Source organism: Myodes glareolus, chromosome 16, assembly GCF_982192425.1.
Source record: "Myodes glareolus chromosome 16, mMyoGla1.1, whole genome shotgun sequence".
Classification (NCBI taxonomy): Eukaryota; Metazoa; Chordata; class Mammalia; order Rodentia; family Cricetidae; genus Myodes; species Myodes glareolus.
This window is the reverse complement of record NC_142041.1, coordinates 52,364,176-52,386,325: the sequence shown is the minus strand read 5'-3', so window position 1 is coordinate 52,386,325 and position 22,150 is coordinate 52,364,176. Positions and strand designations below refer to the sequence as shown.

General features: G+C 35.9%; 1 protein-coding gene across 1 annotated transcript in view; it reads right to left on the bottom strand.

Moving 5' to 3' along the window:
* The window catches only part of Nkain3 (sodium/potassium transporting ATPase interacting 3), a 642,299-nt gene that overhangs the window by 161,410 nt on the left and 458,739 nt on the right, over window positions 1-22,150 (bottom strand). Inside the window, exon 4 of the mRNA XM_048420376.3 lies at window positions 21,199-21,396. Coding sequence (XP_048276333.3) covers window positions 21,199-21,396 — 198 coding nt within the window. The remainder of the gene's footprint in view (window positions 1-21,198; window positions 21,397-22,150) is intronic.

The window sequence follows — 22,150 nt, the reverse complement described above, 5'->3', positions numbered from 1 at the left end:
GGCGAGGAATTCATAACAAATATTAAGTCTCCATGTCATAATTTCAGAGCTGCTTTATGGCCCACAAAAATCTGTTACAGTCCTTTCGTGTGCAAAGGAATTCAAGCACATTTATTATTATTATTAATTATTATTATTATTATTATTATTATTTTGGTTTGGTTTTTCAAGACAGGGTTTCTCTGTGTAGCTTTGGAGCCTGTCCTGGCACTCGCTTTGTAGCCCAGGCTGGCCTCAAACTCACAGAAATGCGCCTGCTTGTGGAAAGAAATTGTTAAATGTTGTTTTAGGACTGCAACTTGCATATATAGCTTTTTATATGTTCCTTTATTTTTAATATATTCAGAAACTTCCATGTTTTTTCCATAGTGCATGTGTCTATTTTTTAAGTTTAATTTTGTGATATTAATATAAGATTTATTAATATTGTCTTCTAAATGGAATGTTTTGTGACTTATACTGTGACCATTTACTTTTTCCAATTTGCTTTTTCTTTTCAATATGTTTTCTAAGCTTATTTCTTTGTTTCTTCGTTTATTTTCTCCTGTTGAACAAATATTTCCCCTACTCCCTAGCTAGTGCACCTTCTTGTTTTGAGACAGTTATTATTGTGCTTCCTATGGAGTTGGTGTCTGTTTGCCTTACTTATTATTTTTGTTATTCTGCCCACATTCTTTCCACATTCCTTTGTTAATTTCAAGTGACATTTTAAATTTATTTATTTTGGAATATTTTAAAAATACAATATGTATTTGAATTTTTACAGTCTAATTACTCTGAAAGCTAACACATACTTAATTCTGAAACACTGTAGACTTTTTGCTCTGTTTCATCTTTTTCTTTCTTCTTTTGTCTAATATGATACATCTGAATATACTTCAGATCCTAACAACACATTGGAACAAATATTGTTTCTTTTACAACCTTATATCTTTCAAGTAAATTAGAAAAAGAGAAATAATACATTCATAGAGTCTTTTACGTTTATCTATATATCACTCCTGAACTCTTAATTTTCTTTCTATTTCAACTTATTATTTGATGTTTATTTCTTATATCATTGACATTTCCATCAGTATTTTAAACATGACAGGTAGAGTAGCCACAGAGTTTTCAGTCTTTGTTTATCTTAGAATATCATTACTTCATCTTCAGATTTCATCTCTATATTGTTGGACAGCAAACTGTTGGTTGTCTCTCTTTTCCTTTTTAAATGAACCTTGCATAACTTAACTGATTTGAATGGAAAGTCCTCTGTCAGTTTTATTTTGATTCCCTGAGTCTAGTGCCTTGACTTTCTATTGTTACTTGTGAGTTTAACCATTTGAATTCCAACCATTTGGCTATGGCATAGTGTAGATATGACCATCCATCACTCATCTTTCTTGAAGTACAAAAGTTCCTTGGGTTTAAGGATCATATTTCATCAATGTACTTAATAAGTTGAGGCTCATTCATTCACTGAAACGTTTTTGATTTTAAAATAGCCATGCATACATATTTAATTCTAAAATAGCTGTACATACATGTATACATCAATGTATACACACACACACACACACTCTTTCTAAATTAGCCATATATAAAAATCTTTTCAATGACTAAAATGAGAGATCCACTGAACAGGTTTGATAACTGAATTATAATGACCGAAGAAAGAATTACCAAGAAAAAGAAAAATGAATGAATACATAAATTATCACTTAAACCAACATAACCTCGTATTCAAGGTCTGCTTGGAATGTTAAATCCTTGAATCTAGGATTTACTGCCACGAGCCCAGAAGGCTCTTCTGTTGGGAAATGAAAGTTCTACATTCAAACCTACTGAGTCATGTCATTGTAGAAGCTGGTTATCTTGTGAGTAACACCTACCTGAGAGAAAAATCAATCTTTGATAATGAGGGACACACAGAACAGCAGCAGGCAGGCAGAGATGATCCAGACATGCCCTAACCAGCTCTGCCTCTGACCTTTTCCTGCACTATATATATAAAATAGCTCTGATATGTATATATCATATATGAGATTTCCTGTCACTTAAACTTTGTCATATTTTCTTTTCATTATCTAAATAAATTTTTTAATGTTGAAGGTATTTATAGTTGCTGATCGGATTTTTTTATGTTAAATAGAACATTTTAGCTTGTGTAAAGAAAATTGTATAACTGCCAGGAACCTTGTCTAGTATTCTATTTAGCACTCCCATGTCACCAACATATTTAACTTATTCTCTGCAAAAGATTCCTTGTATAAATTATAGAGTCATGAAGAATGTAGGAAAATGTTTTCTTGTTCTTTCTTCTGTTCATTTAGGGCTTTCTTTCAGGCATATAGTCACCAGCTAGAGGAGATCTTGCATCTCTTCAGTTTGCTATTACACATTTGCAGCCTCCCAGTTCTAGACAATGTAAAATAATCATGGAGGGACGCTACAGCACTATGTCATATAATTTATTTATGATAGGATTGACATTCTCATATTTGCAATTGGTTAAACCCAATTCTGGGTGTTATTCATTCACAAAGGAGAAGGGTTGCATTTTGCAAGGACATGAGTATTAGGCTAAGTTATTGACGGTCAGGATCATTAAACTAGTGAAAGAAATCACTGGGGAGTGTAGTTCCTAGCTAGTCTGTGGTTGAAGACCTGGAGGCATGTTTGGGAAAGTTTTCAGAGTATGACTTAATCTGTAAGCTATTTAGAGGAATTGTGTAAACACGTCATTGTCCAGTGTGATCTAGTGCCCACTGCCACAGTATCTTAGCAGTTTTTGGTCTTATGTTGTGGAGAAACTCCTGGAGTTTGGAGGGAGGCACATAGGGATCAGAGAGTTATCATATTGTAAAGGGAGTCAAATGACTTGCTGAAGTTGTGCTAAGAGGGTGGAAGCCCTGTTTATAGACAATTTGAACAAACCATAATAGATTCCCTAGATTGTCTGGTCACTGTTTAAAAAAATATATCTCATCAATTCATTTTAATATTTTTGTAGTTGAACTATTTGAGTTGAGTAAATAGAATTAACTAGATAATTTAGCATTGTGTAGCTAATACTTTTATTTGTGACTGCTGATTATAATTTTAGTAAGGTACTTGTGGAGTGTGAAGGACTGTAGAATGTCTTAGTGACTGTGAATGTTTTGAAATAAACTCATCACTGTACTGTTTATTCCTTCATAAGTTGTATGTTTGAATAACTGGAGGCACATTCCTATACCCACAGGTCCAGTATGCTCTAATCAGGTTCTGGACTGAACTTTAGAACTTCTCTTATATAAAGTTTTACTAAAAATTTCATTTGTAGTAAGAGGTTTTCTCTAGTTTAGAATAAATATTGTTAGTGTACTAAAATGTAAATCTTATTGATTAATCAAGTGTTTGAAGTTGCAACAAAGATAAATAAAAAATAGTGGTCTTTGACAAAATGTATTTCTAGTTTCAGAGTGTGCTTTTGGTCATTTTATGATATGAAATTAATCTCAGATTTTCACCTGTGAGCTCAGTGAAACGCTGTAATGCAGATTGCTCCAATACTGAGGGGACCTGGGAGCTTGCTCCAATACTGAGAGGAACTGAGAGACAGTCACATAAAGGATTGGACCAAGACGCCAAGACACTGCCTGCCTCATTTGAAGGAAGAGATGGGTAGGCACCAATGCAAGAATTCCTCCAACATCCTAAAAAACACCATGGTAACACCAGAACCCAGCAGACACACAAAAGGAAGACTTGATCATCCTAACCAAGAAGAAGTAAAAGAAAACAACTTTAAATGTAACTTTATGAAAATTATGGAGATCTTTAAAGAGGAAGTGAAAAAGTCCCTTAAAGAAATGAAAGAGAAGACAAACAAAAAGTTAGAAGAAATTAATAAATCCATCAAAGAAACTCAAGAAAACCAAGAAAAAACAATAAAACACGTGTGGAGTAGGGGAGGAACGGGGAAAGCTTGGTGGCCGGGGATGGGGGGGGAGGGAGGTAGGATGAATATGGGATCAGGGAACAATATATTTCAACTAAGGGAGCCTTTTAGGGTTTACAGGAGACTTGATTATATATGGGATCCCAGGTCCAAGGAGAAATCCCCCAGATTGCTCTCTGGACAGAGGAGAGGGTGCCTGAATCGGCCGTGGCCCATGACCATACTGATGTATATTTTGCTTATCACCATAGATCCTTCGTCTGGCGAAGGACGGCTATGCAGTCGGAGGCCCACATTGGAGCAACGGATTGAGCCCCCCCGAGGTCCGGACGGGGAGTGGAAGGAGGAGGAACATGAAAGACGAAATCAGTACTGCGAGGGATGCTATCACCCACTGATACAAGGGAACGGATCTGATGAGAATTTACCAGGGCCAGTCGGACTGGGACTGAACGAGGACGTGATCTAGCCAGATTCTCGGAATTTGGCCGGATTCTCTGACTGTGGCTGGCCCGGGGTCTTTCTGAAAAGCCATTGACTATGACACTGGGACCTGTTTCCTCTGCATATGCTGGATTTTGGGGATCCAGTCTGTTTGGACGCTCGCCTTCCTGGACCTGGAGGGAGGGGGAGGGAGCTGGAGCTTCCCACAGGGCAGGAAACCCTGACTGCCCTGGGGGACGGAGGGGAAGGAGGGGGGGGAGTGGGGGGAGTGGGAGGGTGTTGGGAGGGGGGGCGGAAATGGAAACTTTTATAATTTAATAAAATTTACTAAAAAAAAAACAATAAAACATGTGAAGGAAATAGTTCAAGACTTGAAGATTGAAATAGAGGTAATGAAGAAAACACAAACCAAGGGAAATCTACATATGGAAAATCTGGGTAAACGAACAGGAGCTACAGAGACAAGTATAACCAACAGAATACAAGAGATAGAAGAAAGAAACTCAGGCGCTGAAGATACTATAGAGGAAATAGACTCATTGGTTAAAGAAAATATTAAATACAACAAATTCTTAACAAAAAACATTCAGGAAATCTGGGACACCATGAAAAGACCAAACCTAAGAATAATAGAGGTAGAAGAAAGAGAAGAAATCTAGCTCAAAGGCACAAAAAATACATTGAAAAATATTATAGACGAAAATGTTCTCAACCTAAAGAAGGATATCCCTATAAAGGTAAATGAAGCTAACAGAACACCGAATAGACTGGATCAAAAAAAAATGCCCTCACCATATAATAATCAAAACACAAAACATACAGAACAAAGACAGAATATTAAGAGCTGCAAAGGAAAAAGGTCAAGTGACATATAAAGGTAAACCTATCAGAATTACACCTGACTTCTCAATGGAAACCATGAAATCCAGAAGGTCCTGGATAGATGTGCTGCAGATACTAAAAAACCATGGATGGAAGCCCAGACTACTATACCCAGCAAAGCTTTCATTCACCATCGATAGAGAAAAAAGATATTCCATGACAAAAACAGATTTAAAAAATATGTATCCATAAACCCAGCCTTACAGAAAGTACTAGAAGGAAAACCTCAACCCAAGGAAGCTAACTTTACCCACAATAACATAGATATCTGATAACCACCACCAGCGTAACCCAAAGAAAGAAAACGCACAAACACAACTATCGAAAAATAACTGGAGTTAACAACCACTGGTCATTAATATAGCTTAATATCAATGGACTCAATTCACCTATAAAAAGACACAGGGTACAAGAATGGGTACGAAAACAGGATCCAGCCTTCTGTTGTTTACAAGAAACACATTTTAACCTCAAAGACAGACCGTGGGGGCAGACTGAGGGGCCACTGACAGTGGCACTGAGATTTGCCTCTACTGCATGTACTGGGGATCCAGTTCTCTTTGGATGTGTACCTTGCTGAACCTAGTTGTAGTAGGGAGGGCCATGGACTTGTCACAGGGCAGGGTGCCTTGTCCTCTCTTGGGATTGGAGGGGGAAGAGTGGGAGGGTATATGGAGGGAGTGGGAGGAGAGGAGGGTGGAAATTTGAATTGGTATTTTTTGAGAAATAATAATAATTAATAATAATAATAATAAATCTCAGTTAAGTTTTTGTTTGATGCCAGTGCCCATACACTACAACAAGGATACTCTGAATATATGAATTTGTCAAATATTCAAATAGTAGTCCTTCAGTTTTATTTATTTTTGCAAGAGTTTTGAATTCTGCTTAATCATAAGAGAATGCATCAAGAGCTAGAGTCACTTATTTATAATACGTGAAAGAACTAATCTGTTTTTTTCAATTTCATTTGAGTGGATTTGTAGATTTAAAAATGAATGTTCCCTGTCTTTTGTCACGGGTGCTCATAATAAGGGGCAATCGCTTATCTATCACCAACACAGTCTGTTTCAGTCCCTAGATGTTGGTACAGGCTCTATGTCTTCAAAGCAGGCTCAGAACTGCCATCGTCTTTCAATACTTGTCTTTTTGCTCAGCCAGAGGTCAATGCTATTTTTCATGAAATAACTTAAGGCAAGACACAGCATCTTTGCCAAGTGTCTGTAATGTGTCATTCTCTCCAGGCCATATCTTTCTGGAATAGAGAGAACTCCCCCAGTCTCCAACAGAAGTCTATGCTTTTACTGTGCCATATTGAATAACAACTTTCCTGTAACAAATCAGAAGAGCTGAATGCACATGAGAAGTAGGTTCTCTGTGAAACACAGGAGGCAGAACTAGAGGGAAGTTCCAAAGTGATTAATTGCAGATCAGTTGACAAGATACCATTTTATCACATAGAGGAATCAGTAATAGATGGGTCTGACTAGAGGGTAAACGAGCGTGTGTTTAATCAGGGATTGTATCAACATTTATCAGGGATGTTCTAGACCAGCAGTGTCCAAAAGAAATGTGATGTGAGTGCATAGATAGTTGCAAATTGTCTTATAGAAACATTAAAAGATTTTTTAAAAAGAATATGTGAAACTAATTTTAATAGAAGATTCAATTTAATCCCAGCAGATGCAAACTATTTTTATTCTAATATATAGTTAATCAAGAGATAAATAACCAGGGAATTAGTTTATCTTTCTCTATTTGCATTGTTTTCAAAATGTGTTCCTTATATCTACAGTATGGATCTTTACCTGCTCCATTCTATCTGCCCTAGAGCAACATGCAGCTGAGAGTGTAGGTGGCTGCGAATGGCATTCTGAGATGTAAGAAAATTGAACTAGATTACTTCAAATTTCCTTTAAGAATTCTAAGGCAGAATGTGTGCCTGGCATGTGTGAGGCCCTGGGTTCAATCCTCAGGAACACATATACACTCACACACACTCACACACACACACACACACACACACACACACACACACACACACACACACACACATAGACAGACACAGACAGACAGACAGACAGACAGACAGACAGACACACCAAAGCAAAACAACTCCTTCTCCCGAAAGTCCTATCTTCCTAAGTAAATACAGGAAGTAAGAAATTAAGAGACTGTAGGCATTCAAAAAGTCAATGAGGAAGTGGTCTTGGTAAGAGACACTGTCCCTTAAAGCAAAGTAAACAAGAAAGAGCATTTATTGACTCTAGTGCTGGAAAAGGCCAGAGAAAAGCTGGTTTGGGCATATGTGGATCATTTCTTCCTGCCGACTGCTGTCTCTGTGTGTCCCTCGTTTTCACAGATCGATTTTTCCCTCAGGTAGGTGTTACCCACACCATCTACAATGACATAACTCAATAGACTTGAAAGTCAAAGTAGAACTTTTACTTCCCAACAGAAAAGCCTTCTGGGGTTTGGGCAGTACATCCTAGATATATGGATTTAGCATTTCAAGGAAACCTTGAATGAAAGAAGATTATTTAGGTTTAAAAGAACAGAATTGAGGAGGAGCAGGTCCCAGAGTATGACGTCATGGTCAGAGTGACATCTTGCACAAGCTACGCAAATTCCCCTTTTCACCTACTGTTTCTAACATCACCTCTTAAACTGTAGTCTTCATTCATCATTTGGTTTAGACAAACAGAAACTAGGACATTTTTCTTCCGTAATGATCAAAGAGGATTAAATGGCAATTATATCTCAATAGTTACAGTGAGCTCTGAGAATCTGGAGGTTCAAAATCTTACTCCCGATGCTTGTTAGCTGTGTGTCCTGGGACAATCTACACAGCAAATTCTTGCCTCAGTTTCCTTATTTGGGAAATGCGACTAATTGTAAAATTGATTATACGATTAAATAAGTTGAAAATTCCTCAAAACAATGTGTATACATAGTAGCTTCGTAATAATGTTTTCTTTATTTCTCTATTGTGTGGTAGTCAATAATGACCTGTGGAGAACTGTGTCTACATGGTTTATATCTAATATATTCAGTCACTGAATGCACCTGGTCCCATCTAGGCCAGAGCAAATGTTTAGTCATTATTTGTTGCTGATTACTACTTTAGAAATAAAGCAAACAATGGAGATCCTATTCTCCATTCCAACGTAGTAGTGGAGTAATTACAACATCCATTTGGGGCTTATGTGAAAACTTAATTATTATTTCCAGTTATATTTTAAAATAATATTGAAATAGACTTACTTCAGCGCTAATAATAATTCTACAGAATTAAGTCCTGCACTAAAATAGAATATAAAATATTGAATTCAATATAACACATAAAAGTATTTTACTTAATGGCACATATATGTAATTATATATTGACAGTTTATAGTTGGTGTATATTTAGATGAGTGTGGTTTAAAGTTTTTGCTCATTCTGTTAAATTTAGTAGAAAATAGAATCATCTGCAACTGCAACTGTAAGACACATCTGGAGATTAGTATAATTACATTCTCATTTTAAAGGTATTGAATTTTATTTAAATCTTAATTTTTATTTTTTATCTAGACACGGTTTCTCTGTGCAGCCCTGGCTGGCTATTCTGGAACTTGTGCTACACACCAGGCTGGCCTTGAACTGAGAGATCCACCTGCCTCTGCTTCCCAAGTGAATGTTAAGATTAAAGGTGTGTACCCCCATGCCCACCTAAGGTAGTACATTTTAAATAACTCATCCATTAATACATATAGAACCTATGTAAATATAAAGTTTTACTCAACTTTCGGGGAAGGTTAAAAAGTGAATTTGCCTTGTTTACCCCAGGTAAGAAAGAACAAAAATCAAAACACACTTTCTGATGAGAGGCAGGCAAGTTCTGCCTAGGCAGGTCCTCGCATCATCTGAAAGATGCTGTTGCTAAGAATGTGCTGGGAGGTTAAAAAGAGTCCTGAAAGCAGAGGCAGAGGCTACACTCTTGCTCTCTGTTCTCCTTCTTTGTTCTCTAGGAACTTGAACGAGGCATGATTTCGGGTGTTCTCTTACTACAATATATCTGTGACAAAATATGTGACAGAAGCAGCTGAGTGGAGCAAGGACTTGTTTTGCTTTGTGGTTGCACAGGACATACAGTCCATGGATCTTTGGTCTCCTGCACTTGAGCAATAGATGTCTTTCTTTATCATGGACAGTGTTGACTTCATGGAGGATCAGGAAACAGACAGTGAGCAGAAGAGGTCAGGGATAATATATCCCCATGGACTCACCCCAGTTACCTACTTTCCAGATGGGCTTCAACCCTCACAGTTTCCCAAACTTCTCAAAATAGTGTCACCAACTGCTGGGGCACCACTATCCCAAATATAGATTCAAGGCAGTGTACAACATAGGAAGTACACACACACACACACACACACACACAAGTTTTACTTAAAAGAATTATTTATTATTTTAGATTTCTAATACATGATTAATTTTATCAATGGAAATAGTTTGCAAACATTTTTCACTTTGAAATCTATGCGGGATAAAAAATAATCTCATATAGAAATTTTGACTTACATGAAAGTGCCAAATAAAATTTAAAAATTGACTCTTTAAACCTCAATGTCTTTTCAATACACACATTAATGTAAACATATTTGTATTAATTTTTGTTGCATATATTAGCAAAGCATCCTCAGTGGGTATAGTAGAGAGATATAGAGATAGGACAGATCCAGGTGGGATGTCCCCTCAAATCACTGCCACTGGCTGCAGAGTTGTCCTAGCTTTGTTATAAATACATATATTGGAGATAATAAAGTCCATTTTATATGACTTTGAAGTGAGTGCATGACATCACATCAAGGGAAGATGCCAGACATATAGAATATGTTCAGTAAACGAGCATGAGAATTTATCACTACAATTACTGGCATGAAAGCCTTTTAGAGCCAAATCTTATAGCACAGCTCCCTGTTTGTTTGGATTAGTTTAGCTCATTAATTAAAGGCTGTTGTGTATCCCAAGATTTCAACTGGTTCATGTTTCAATGTTTATAGGGTTTACTATTTATCTTTGCAGCTAAGAAATAATTACACACCGCAAACATTTTCTTGAATTTTACATAAATCAATTTTCAATAGAGGGTATTTACATTAATCAGTTTCTTATTAGTGACTTTGCTTTTGGTCAGATATGGGTGGCTGATGCTACAGCAATTGCTTTTAGCCATTGAAAAATGGCAATTGATTTTGATCCAATGGAATGGTGGGATTATATAACCTGAGAAGCTATTATTTCTACTTCTAGAAGAAACTCCTTTAAGTATACTAAATAAAGACTACTTTTTGTATGGCCTGCAACATTTTTTATTATACAAAATTACTTTTCAAAATACTTTGTGTTTTTGACTTTTTTAGATGAAGAAAAGCTACGAGTAAACAAACATACTAGACCTCATCTCTGTAGCTATCAGCATCCTCTGCTCTGTCACTCAAGGCCAAAGTTTCTTCCTCAAGCCTCCCTTTCCTCCATACATCCTTTCCTCTCTTCCCATGATGAAAAGACATTTCTTTTAATACAGCCACCACCAAGTCAACTTCTGTCTTACATCCTATTTCTTTATTTCTTTATTTATTTTACATTTTCCCCCTTCTCAATTCATTCTCTGAATATTTTAAAAGTCCTAAACACAGATGGTGCTTCTTTCCTGAACTTTCTTCCTCTCCCTCTGCTCTACTCTCTTTCCTCCTCCCTCTTCTCCCTCTTCTCCCTCTTCTTCTTCTTCTTCGTCTTCGTCTTCTTCTTTTTCTCTTCTTCCTCCTCCTTCTCCTCCTTCTTCTTCTCTTCTTCTTTTGACTTTCTGAATCAGGGTCACTCTCTACACATTTGTCCTCATGTTTGAAGACACAATCTCTTCACTGCCAAAACAGCAGGGGTGCATTATAATCTGCAGACCCTGTCTCTTCTTCAGGCCTGTTTCTCACTTTTGATCACTCGTTTGATCATTATCTCAAACCTAGCCACGGAACTCAATATTTGTTTATTCTGGAATATATTTAACATTACTCATTAAATGAGTTCATTCCTGTCTCAAATAGAAAGTCTAACTTTAAAAGAAGTTACCCTGAACAATCTGACAAGCATTGTCTAAAGCACTTTAGTAACCCAAACTGTCTTTTGTCAGGGTAGTTATTTGGAAGAAACCAAGGAAAAATGGTTTCCTTTCTTATAACCTTGTTAGCATAAAGCAAACAAGTTTCAGTAGAAATTCTCTCACACATGCAGAAGTTTGTATCAAATAGCCTAAAGCCTGTCATGAAACTTGATCCGTAGAACCAATAGTCTAGTAGAAAGATGGAGAGACATACATCAAATTAGAATGAAGAAACAGAATCCTAAACTATGTGGGATGGTGAGACCCATGCAGACAGCCACACTCCAGGGTAGGAATACCAGGTTGGTTAATGTAGGATGTTCTGTGCTCATCTACCTTCCAATGTCACTTTCGGTGGTGACCTTTACATCTCTTCAGATAACACCTCAGTTTTGTAAAACTGTGCATAAATCACTGGTGAAACATACTGACTTTCTATTTCAGTCCAAGACACCAAGCTATCTTTGAATTAAAAAAACATCAAAGCCAAATACTTGTATTTTGTATTCTAGATAAAGATACTAAAGAAAATAGAAGTGAATTGACAGTAAGCAATAGTAGGACGTAGTAGGTATAACATCTCATTTTGTACATGCAGCCATGTCCCTGTTTCCACATGGATGTTTCAGAAGTGTTATTGCCTCCTGGCACATGCATAGGTCTTTGAGTGTTAGGGACATTTCTTTCACCATCCTCCTCAAACTAAATTTAAACATTTGCTTAGTTTTATTGGGTGATTTCTTTCTCTTCTCTTCTCTTCTCTTCTCTTCTCTTCTCTTCTCTTCTCTTCTCTTCTCTTCTCTTCTCTTCTCTTCTCTTCTCTTCTCTTCTCTCTCTCTCTCTCTCTCTCTCTCTCTCTCTCTCTCTCTCTCTCTCTCCCTGGGCTATTTGACTTGGAACTCACTATATAGATCTGAGTAAATCTAGAAGTTGCAGTTATCTATCTGACTCTGCTTCGAGAATGCCACCATGCGTGGCTTATGTGCTTTATTTAATCACATAAACTTAAATGAGGTATATTAAATTTCAAGTAATATGAATTCATCATTTCCCTCTTTCCATAAAATTACTAAAATTCTATTTGTCACTTGAAATCAGATCTTATATTTGAGATTTTCATTTCAACTGCTGATTCATCTAATTAATGATCAAATCTGATTTTGCTTCTGTTCAAAATGTCTCTTCAGTTACATTTTACACACACTATTAAGGGCTCTATCTGTTTGTAGGGCTGTCCTCTGAATTCCAAATTGTCTCTTAAAATAAAATTTACAAGATACATAGTTCAACTTTGATGTTGGATTCCCCCTTGTATGCTGTGATATATTTTATTACCATTGGTTAATAAAGAAGCTACTTCGGCCTATGGTAAGACAGAATAGAGCTAGGTGAGAAAACTAAACTGAATGCAGGAAGAAAGAAGGTGGAGTCAGGCAGATGCCATGATGTTGCAAAAGGAGAAAGATGCCGGAAACTTAGACCACAGTCCTGTGGTGATACACAGATTAATAGAAATTGCTTAATTTAAGAAGTAAAAGATAGCTAGAATTATGCCTGAGCCATCGGTCAAATAGTGTTGTACTTAATATAGTTTCTGTGTGATTATTTTGGTCTGGGCAGCCGGAAAATCAACACATAGTCTTCATCTACACAACTTTGTTAACAATTTTTCTGGCTGCCCCATGAAGAAGAAGACTGACAGTCTCTGTCTTTACTAAAAAATATAGATAAGAAATTTAAAGCTCCAATACAAAAGATAAACTTTTTTATATATAAAAGAATCTCTAGAACAACTCATTCCTCAATACTTTTATATAATTTTTATTGTAAGCCATTATACTGAGTATGTTTTCAGAAAAATGAACACAGGCAGAAAAACTGAAATTTTTGAGAACAATCTTGTTATTCTGACTGAAGCTTGTCATTTTTTTCTATATGCTATTTGTTCTGAGAATGTGCCTGACTACTAGTAAAGAATACAATTTTGAAAAACATCATATTAACTCTTAATTGGTTCACAGTTTGCAGAAAAAAATGAGTGTAGTAATTGTGTCTTTACCAAAAATAATGAGGTACCAGAATTTTACAACCGCTGAGGATCTCCAGGAGCAATTTTTATGTGAAGGATTTCCACATCCTTAATAAGGAAAATGCTATTATGTAAAACAATAAAATAAATTTGTGTTCTTAAAATTTCACATTTGTAATCTTGTAGATTCTTTTGGATAAATTTGCCTGTTCTTTTCCCCTCTTCTGAGATGTTTTGGGCAATGAAGAGTCAGAGATGGGGTCAGGGAGAAGATATTAGCATCTTCTTACAGGTCACTAGCGTTACGTATATGCATGCATATTACTGCAGATGACTGGCTTTATGTAGATGCATGCATCTAACTGTATGTGTATGCATGCACTTTCATGTGGGGGACTCTCTTTATGTGTGTGTATATATGTGTGTGTATATATGTGTGTGTGTGTGTATGTATGTATATATATATATATATGCACCTTACTGCTGGTGACTAGCTGCATGTATATACATATACACACATCTTACTGCAGGTGACTAGCTGTATGTATATGCATGTACCTTACTGCTGGTGACCAGCTATATAATATATGCATGCACCTTTCTGCAGATGACAAGCTGTATGTGTGTGCATGAACCTTAGTACAGGTTCATGCATACAGCTGTATGCATATGTGTTCACCTTACAGCTGGTAACTAGTTGCATGTGTATACACACATCTTACTGCAGGTGACTAGCTTTCTGTATATGCACGCATCTAAGATGTCAAGTGCAAGAACAAAGTCCATCTAGACAGTGGTCATTTGCTCTGGCACCCCAGTTCTTTGCCAATATCACCTATCCTGTCCTCCTTTGGCATGCAAGATAAACACTCTTTTGTTCTTCATTTCTTGCAGATTTGTTTGCAAGTCAATGTTTTAGAATTTCTATTTCCACTGATACTTTATTTTTTTAAAAAAATTCTATTGTTTGCCAAACCATTTCTTTGAGTAAGTTTTTTTAGAAATTAAAATTTTTAATTATTCTAAAAATAGTTTTATGGATAAAAAAAACATTAAGAACACTGATTGCTTTTATAGAGGATCTGAGTTTTGTTCCCAGAACTTACCTGACAGCTCACAACCTTCAGCCACTCAAGTTCTAGGGGATTCAACACACACTTTAAGCCTCCATGGGCACTGCATGCATGTGATGTACTTAACTTACATGCATACAAGCTAGACATTTATACACATAAGAATAAATAAATCTTAATATTCTCAAACTTTCATTTTGCATTAAATTCAGACTTACAGTAAATTTGGGAAAAATAGTATAAAGGATTCCTACATATTCTTGAGCCAGATACCTTATACACCTACAGTACAATAAAAAATAACCAGAACTTAATACTGACATAATTCTGTTTTCTAGTATACAAATATATTACAAAATTTTTAAAAATTTTATTTAATCTATTTTTAAATGTGTATACATTTTAATTAAAATAGATTTGTATCACTTTTTCCCCTTCCTTCCCACCTTTCAGCTCCTCCTATGCCAATTCTCAAACGATAGCCTCCTTTTCTTTGATTATTGTTACACACACAACACACACACACACACAAATATATAAATACAATGTGCTGAGAGCACTTTTTTGTTTGGTTATATAAGCTTTCAGGGCTCAGCAGAATGTAGTGGATAACCAGTAAGAGGGCTCTTCCCCGGGAGTGGTTAATTCTCCCTCTCCCAGAAGTCTTTAGTTCTTGCAGGTCTTTGTCATAGGGGAGGACCTCTTGAATCTCCCCTTTCGAGGTTCACATTTCTATTGATACTGCCACTCTTCCACTCTTGTTTATGTGCCCATATACTAGGAGAGACTGTTTCATAGCAACATTTCTGATTTTAATAAAAATTTCAATAAAAGTCTCATTGTGGTCTCTTCTCAGTCTAAGACATAGATTCACTTTTATCGTAGGTGCCTTGTGATGTCTGGTGACTTTTGTTCCCCTAATCTAGAAGAGTTCTTCATTCTGTCTTAATTTTAGGTGACTATTTTTTTTTTCAATAGCAGGAGGTCTTAGAAACTTTAATACTCTGACTTAAGAGTGTATTGTCTCAGCGTGAACAATACACACTACCAAGGACACAAAACCTTATTAACATGGTATTCAAACCGCCTTCATTACAGCCACTCCTTCCTTTCAGCTTTAAGCCACTGTTAAGACCAAGACTACCCACTTTTCTCCTGAAAAGTTTTTGTTTTTATTTTTTTCTTGTAGTAATTTTCTATGTGGAATTCTTTTACATTCATTCTTATCCAAGACAACTTTTGAGCCAAAAAGTAAACATTGCAGCTTCTCTGAATGTTGCTTTCTCCTGTGGTTTCTAATGATTCATAGAAATTAATTTTCTAATTAATCATGTAATGAAATCAATTAATGCTAAGTGTCTAGCATTAATATTCATTTTTTGTCTGAAGTAATTTTATACCTTTCATGATCTTCCACAATAGATCAAAACATATTACAGCAAGGATGACACCAAATTCAAGTTAATACATGTCCAACCTCTTACCCTAAGGTCCCACTATAGTATTTTGTGGAAAGTAGGGAGCTACAATTTTGTTTGAATGAATCAAAGTACTTGTCATTTATAAAGAATACAAACTGTGAAATGACAAATTTTTCTTCATGAAATTTATACAAAATTTTGTTTGCAAGTAAATGCTTTTGTAATCATTTCTCTATTATGAATAGCTACTTTTTCAACCTAATAGTTATTCCAACAAAGAGATAAAGATGAAAGTCTGCCAACTTTCGAATGACATTAAATTACCCTAAGTAAAATGTCAGTAAAATTAAATTTCTTGTCTCTAATACCACTAAAAGCCCATAGCCACAATATTTGTCTTGGTTAATTATTTAACAGATTTTAGATTTTTTATATTAATGGATTATGTGCCAGATAGTGTTTCTAATTAAACTTTGAATTTCTCTGATGAAACTATATTTAAGTCTATAGAATGTCATAACTCACCTTTGCATTTAACAATGTCTAGCAGATCATTTTAAAATAATAAGGTAGTAATAATTCATAAAAACTCACGAGCATGTCTAGGATACCCATGGACGTTGAAGCTTAGGAAAACGAATTTCTTTGTTTGGAAATGACAAGAGAGTTTTGATGGCTGTGAGAGTTGATTAACATGTAGGATAAAATCCTATCTTGTACATTTTATAATGAATAAGATACAAAATAAATCTGATCTTTAAATATTCACATGCTTTAAAGTATTAAAACTCATAAATCCTATACATAACTATGGACAATTTCAATATTATGCTTACACAAGACTAAGCAGTTTGATAAGAACAAAAACCTGTAAATTGGATGTTTCTATTAGATGATACATATTCATAGATAGGTATATGATGGATTGCTGAAATTCCACTGGGAGTTTTATCAGTGGGAAGGTGAATGCTATATAAATTTGAATTATAGTCGTGAAAAATTTGACCCAATATTGTGTGTGTCTATAGTAGGCATAAGAATTAAAATCAAGCATATGATAGAATATTATTCAGCCATAAAGGGAATGAGGTTATAAGCCTTAAAAATGCTGCTAATTGAAAGAAGGCAGGGGAAAGACTTTCCCTGACTTCACATCTGATAGATGACTAAAATCCAAAATAAACAAAGTACTCAAGAAACTAAACATCAACAAACCACACAATATACTTTTTATAAATTATGTACAGACTTAAACAGAGAATTCTTATTAGAGGAATCAGAAATGGCTGAGAAACAGTTAAAGAAATGTTTAACATTTTAAGTTATAAAAAAATACAAATCAAAATTACTTTGAGATTCCATCTTGCAACTCTCAGAAACGCTAGGACAAAATAAAAACCCACAAGTGACAGTTCTTGCAGACGAGGATGTAGAGCAAGGAAACACTTCTCCATCGCTTGTCCTGTTTCTGTAACTCCATAAACACTGAGTTAGCTTTAGTGCTATCTGTGACTGTCACCGTAAAACTGACTCTGAGACCGAAGAGGAGCTATCTCTACAGCCTTTTGGAGACAGAGATTATGCGGGTAGACTAAGATTATTTTACAGCTTATTATATGCAGTTTTAATGAGAAAGGCTGAATGCATCTGATATGGGTGCCTGAGATCAGCAACAGATTAAGATGCGCAAGAGAAAAATAACTTAAAGAATGTGGGGATAACAGAAAACTGGTTCTCAGAACTCTGCCCCCAGTTCCAACCATGAAAACTTGCTTCTAAGATGTGAAGTAATGAGACTCACATCTGTGAAACCTAAGAGAAAATATCTTGATCCCAAGAACTCAAGACAATGTATGCAAAATTAGTTCCAAAGAGAGTTAAAGAGGTCAAACATTCTTTTGACATTCCTGACCATCTTCCAGGTGAGGAATGAACACATGGAACAAGACTGAATGGCCAGGCTTGTGATGAGGAGCTCAGATCATCTCTCAGCTGGACTATAGCCATGGACTCTGATTTCTCTTCTTGACACATTACCTTGAAAAGAGCTTCAGCTCCATGTGCTGACAATTTACAGTAGCCCTGCTGAATGAGGGTGAGAAGAACCTTTGCTCGAGTTTGCACTCTTTGATTCCTGCTTTCAAGAAAGGAGAGCATGTATATTGTAGTGTGTGTGTGTGTGTGTGTGTGTGTGTGTGTGTGTGTGTGTGTGTGTGTGTAGAATCTGGTCCATGACCATCTTTGCTAGCTGTTATTTTTGTCATTTCTATCGAACTTGTACAGTTTTTTTTTTCTGTGAAAGGTTTGACCAGAGACTCCTTTCTCTTACCTCTAAACAATAGCTTAAATGCAAAATTGTTCAGTTCACCAGCAGCGCTATATACCTTGGCAGATCATTCAAACACTTTCCTCTACTTTAGTGAAGAACAGCTGCCCTGAAATCCTTGGAGGCCCTTACCCAATCATCTAGGTGGTCTGGAACAGTATTCCTTTCCTAGGCTCTTTTAGGTGTTTTTATCCATCCAGTAGGTTAGGAACATAACCTTTGGTGTAGCTGAGCCTTCAGGATTCTGTCTCATATCAAAGATGTCTCTCTTGTTTTTTGACTACAGCCTTCCCCACACCTAACAGAGTATTAGCCATTAAATTCAGAATACACAAACAATTTTCTATGATCAGATCGTAATAATGCCCATATTCCACCATGAGAAAGAAAAGAAACATAAAAGTCAACCTCAACAATAAAATGTAATGTAGAAAATAAGTCTCATTTTATCTATAGTTTTGATTGTCTCCATTCAATTTTTATTTAAAACTGTTAAGTAGAATGCTCCAGGAACTAACACTTAAATATTTTAAAATTGTACCTAGTTTTGAGTATTGTTGTGATGAAATCTGTCACTTTTCAACCATCCTTGTACATGAATTATCCCTCTGTCCAGTGTATCCTTGCTCTGTTCACTACCCTTTGTCTGAGATGTTGGGTTGGTAGCCATTATATGGCACTGGCTGTGTACTCATTTCTTTATTTTCATCAATAACTTTCCAGAGAACAACTGCAATGGTTTTGAAAACTCAGAGAAACCAGAAAAGACATAAAGTACTTTCTGTAAGTGGAAAGATGTAGGTTCTTGACTTAAAGTGAGCAAAAATGAATAAAAAACCACATGCTGAGGTTGCTAAGATCTGATGTAAATTCTTACTTTATTACTGCTAGTCTTTTACTGGGCCTAATTAAATTTTATCCATAGATAGGTATATATAGGACGAACAATATGTTATGGGATCCAGGAATATCTGTGGATGACAGACCGTCAGCATGTTGTAGGAATGAGGAATTTGCTAGAGGTCTTCAAGTAGTTCTTGTTGATGGAGAGGGTCTACTATAATTCTATAGCTGTGAAAAATCAGAGTATATTATATTGAAATGTAAAAAGATAAATATGGCATATTTTGTCTTTTAAATGTATTACACAAGAAAGCTCAGAGAGCAATGGCTAATCCATTTATTCCGTAAAGGCTGTATAACAACATAAGAACTAGGAATGCACACTGACAGCTTTGCCTGGTCACTAAAAAAATTAAGAGATTCATTTACAAATGACAAGTGCATTTGGGTGACAACATACATAGCTTATTTAGATTTTCCTTTTGGGTATGCTTTTATGAGGCAGTTCAGCTCCTTCCCAAATATCCTCACCTTGCTCTGCATTTAGGTTGGTGTTACTCTGGGGAAATGGCCTTTTGGTACCTGCATCCTGTCTCATTGTAAACCTTTGGAAAGTATGCTATCATCTCACAAAATGGTTTAGCTATTTACTGTGAACATTTTCAAGTGAAGCTAATTTTTCCACCTATAAGGCTAGACAAGTGTTTGGATTTAAAAAAAATAATAAGAAACTTTAGAATGTTAGTTAAATGGTTGGTTCTTTTGTATTTTAAATGTTTACTTCTTTTGTACTTTAAACCAAACTGAAAAATCATAAGAGAATTTTAGCCTCCAGATTTCTAAAGCAAAGATTTCATCACATACATTTTACTGGTTTCACTTGAAACTACTGATCAAAGAAGGACCAGAGGCTTGGACGACCTTGGTTCTACTGCAATTTAATGTGCCAGGTTTTGTTGACTCCTCATGGGAGACCTTGCCCTTTCTGAGGAGTGAATGGGAGGTGAGTTGGGGGAAAGCAGGAGAAGGGGAGTGGTTTGTATATAAAATGAGTAAAAGTTTTAAAATAAAAAAGGACCAAATGGAAAAAATAAAGACTCATACAATTATTGGGAAAATGATGATATATGATACTTATAGAGCAAGATTGTAAATATCTAAAATAAGCTAAATTCTTGATGGAACTTTAAAAAGAAATCCACTAACAGTGAGATGCCTTTTGTTGTGTCAAATAGTGGCTAGTTCATGTACAAAATAAAGCTGATAATGGTTATATTGTATTTGACTCTTACTAAAAGATTAACTCTTTATTGGGTCTCCAAGACACGCCATACCTATCTGGAAGTGGTAACACAACACTTTAATCTCAACACTTGGGAGGCAGAAGCAGGTTGGTCTGTGAGCTCAAGACCAGTCTGTTCTAACACAGAGTTCCAAGCCAGTCACGAGCGAGATTCTGTCTCAAAAAGAAAGTAAACCACTGTGCATTGTTATTGATGTTACACATTTTAAATAATTCCCCTCCATACAATGGTCAGAATGTAAGTAGGCATCTCATGGAAAGAAATTACCTAACAGAATTCCTAGTACTTAACACTTTCTGTGGCTTAACCAAAGCCAATTCCTCTGTTCCTTCATGGAACTGTGTTGGAACTGTGTCCTAACATAAAATATTAAATGTCCCTTGTGGGTCTTAAATGTTTAAGGAATAATTATTTGAATCATGGGGTACATTATGATCAACAAGCCATTGGACCTGCCTCCATCATTCCTCAGGAACAGAAGCCCATTTGAAGAATGCATTAGCAGTGCAGCTTGCGGTACTTAGTGGATAATGGACCACTTTGGGTGGTGATGATATTATTTCACTGTGTAGTACAGGTTGGGTCTCAAAGTGGAAACCATAGTAACGAATTGGTCCTAAATAAAATGTCTATGTGAAGAAAAATGAGGTATCCAGTTAATATGTATCATTAAAGACACCATGATTACCACTGTTTCTGTTGCTAATGCTTTCCGTGTGCTTATATGAGGCCTTAACTACCAGGTTGCAGATATAAGATGTCAACGAAGAAGACTTTCTAACGGACAATAATCCAAAAGTGAGACTTACAGATAGCAGTATTTGTACAGCACTGTGGATGACCTCCAGGTACTGGAAATCGACGACACAGCCTGTGACTGAGACATATGTGTAGTCATCCATCATGCCATGCGCTGATGGGGGCAGCACTCTCCGGACACAGCCAGGTCCATGTTCTCGCCACCATGACCGGTGTACAGAGATGTTGAATGTCATCAGATCTGTGTCCTACATGACAGTAGACAAGAGAACAAAAGAGACAATCTCATTTACATCATATTTCTGGCTTTGACATTGGAAAGAGTTCAGGACAGGTGAAAGTGCTGAAATGATTTTAATTTCAAATGGAAAAAGAAGAAAATTCAAAGTCAAAGTGGCCTGTTAATATTACATGACTGCACTATTGAGTTATCATTTAATATAGAGATGCAGTCCTTTGGGTAATATTAGGCTCATAAGGTTAGTACAAATCAAAAGTCCAGGGGAAGAGTGCTTTGCTTACATAGATTTTTTGATGCATTTCTTTCTGTAATATCATTGGCATCATCATCCTAAATTCATGTTTACAGAGAGTTTCATTGCATATTAGATGATGTTGTGTGAGAATTTCACACACTATAGCTTTCTTTGAGGAATCTCATAGGGGATTTGTTGAGAATCCTCTGTAGATACCAAATGTAAATGATGCAATATTGCAATATTTATACATAAACTATAGTTATCTTTGCTCAAATCCAATTCATCTCTATATTTTATAATATAATGCCTAATAAAATTAAAATGCAAATTCTGTGTAAGTAGTTGAGGAAATAATGAGAAAATAGTTTGAACATGTTCTGTAAAGACACATTTTGTCTTACCTCACTATTTTCAATCACTGAATGTTAGAATGCATATGAAATCCACTGGTATGAAAATCCATCTAAGCATTATTGTCAACAAAATTATAATTTAATGAATAATTATTCCCTCTAAAATGCAT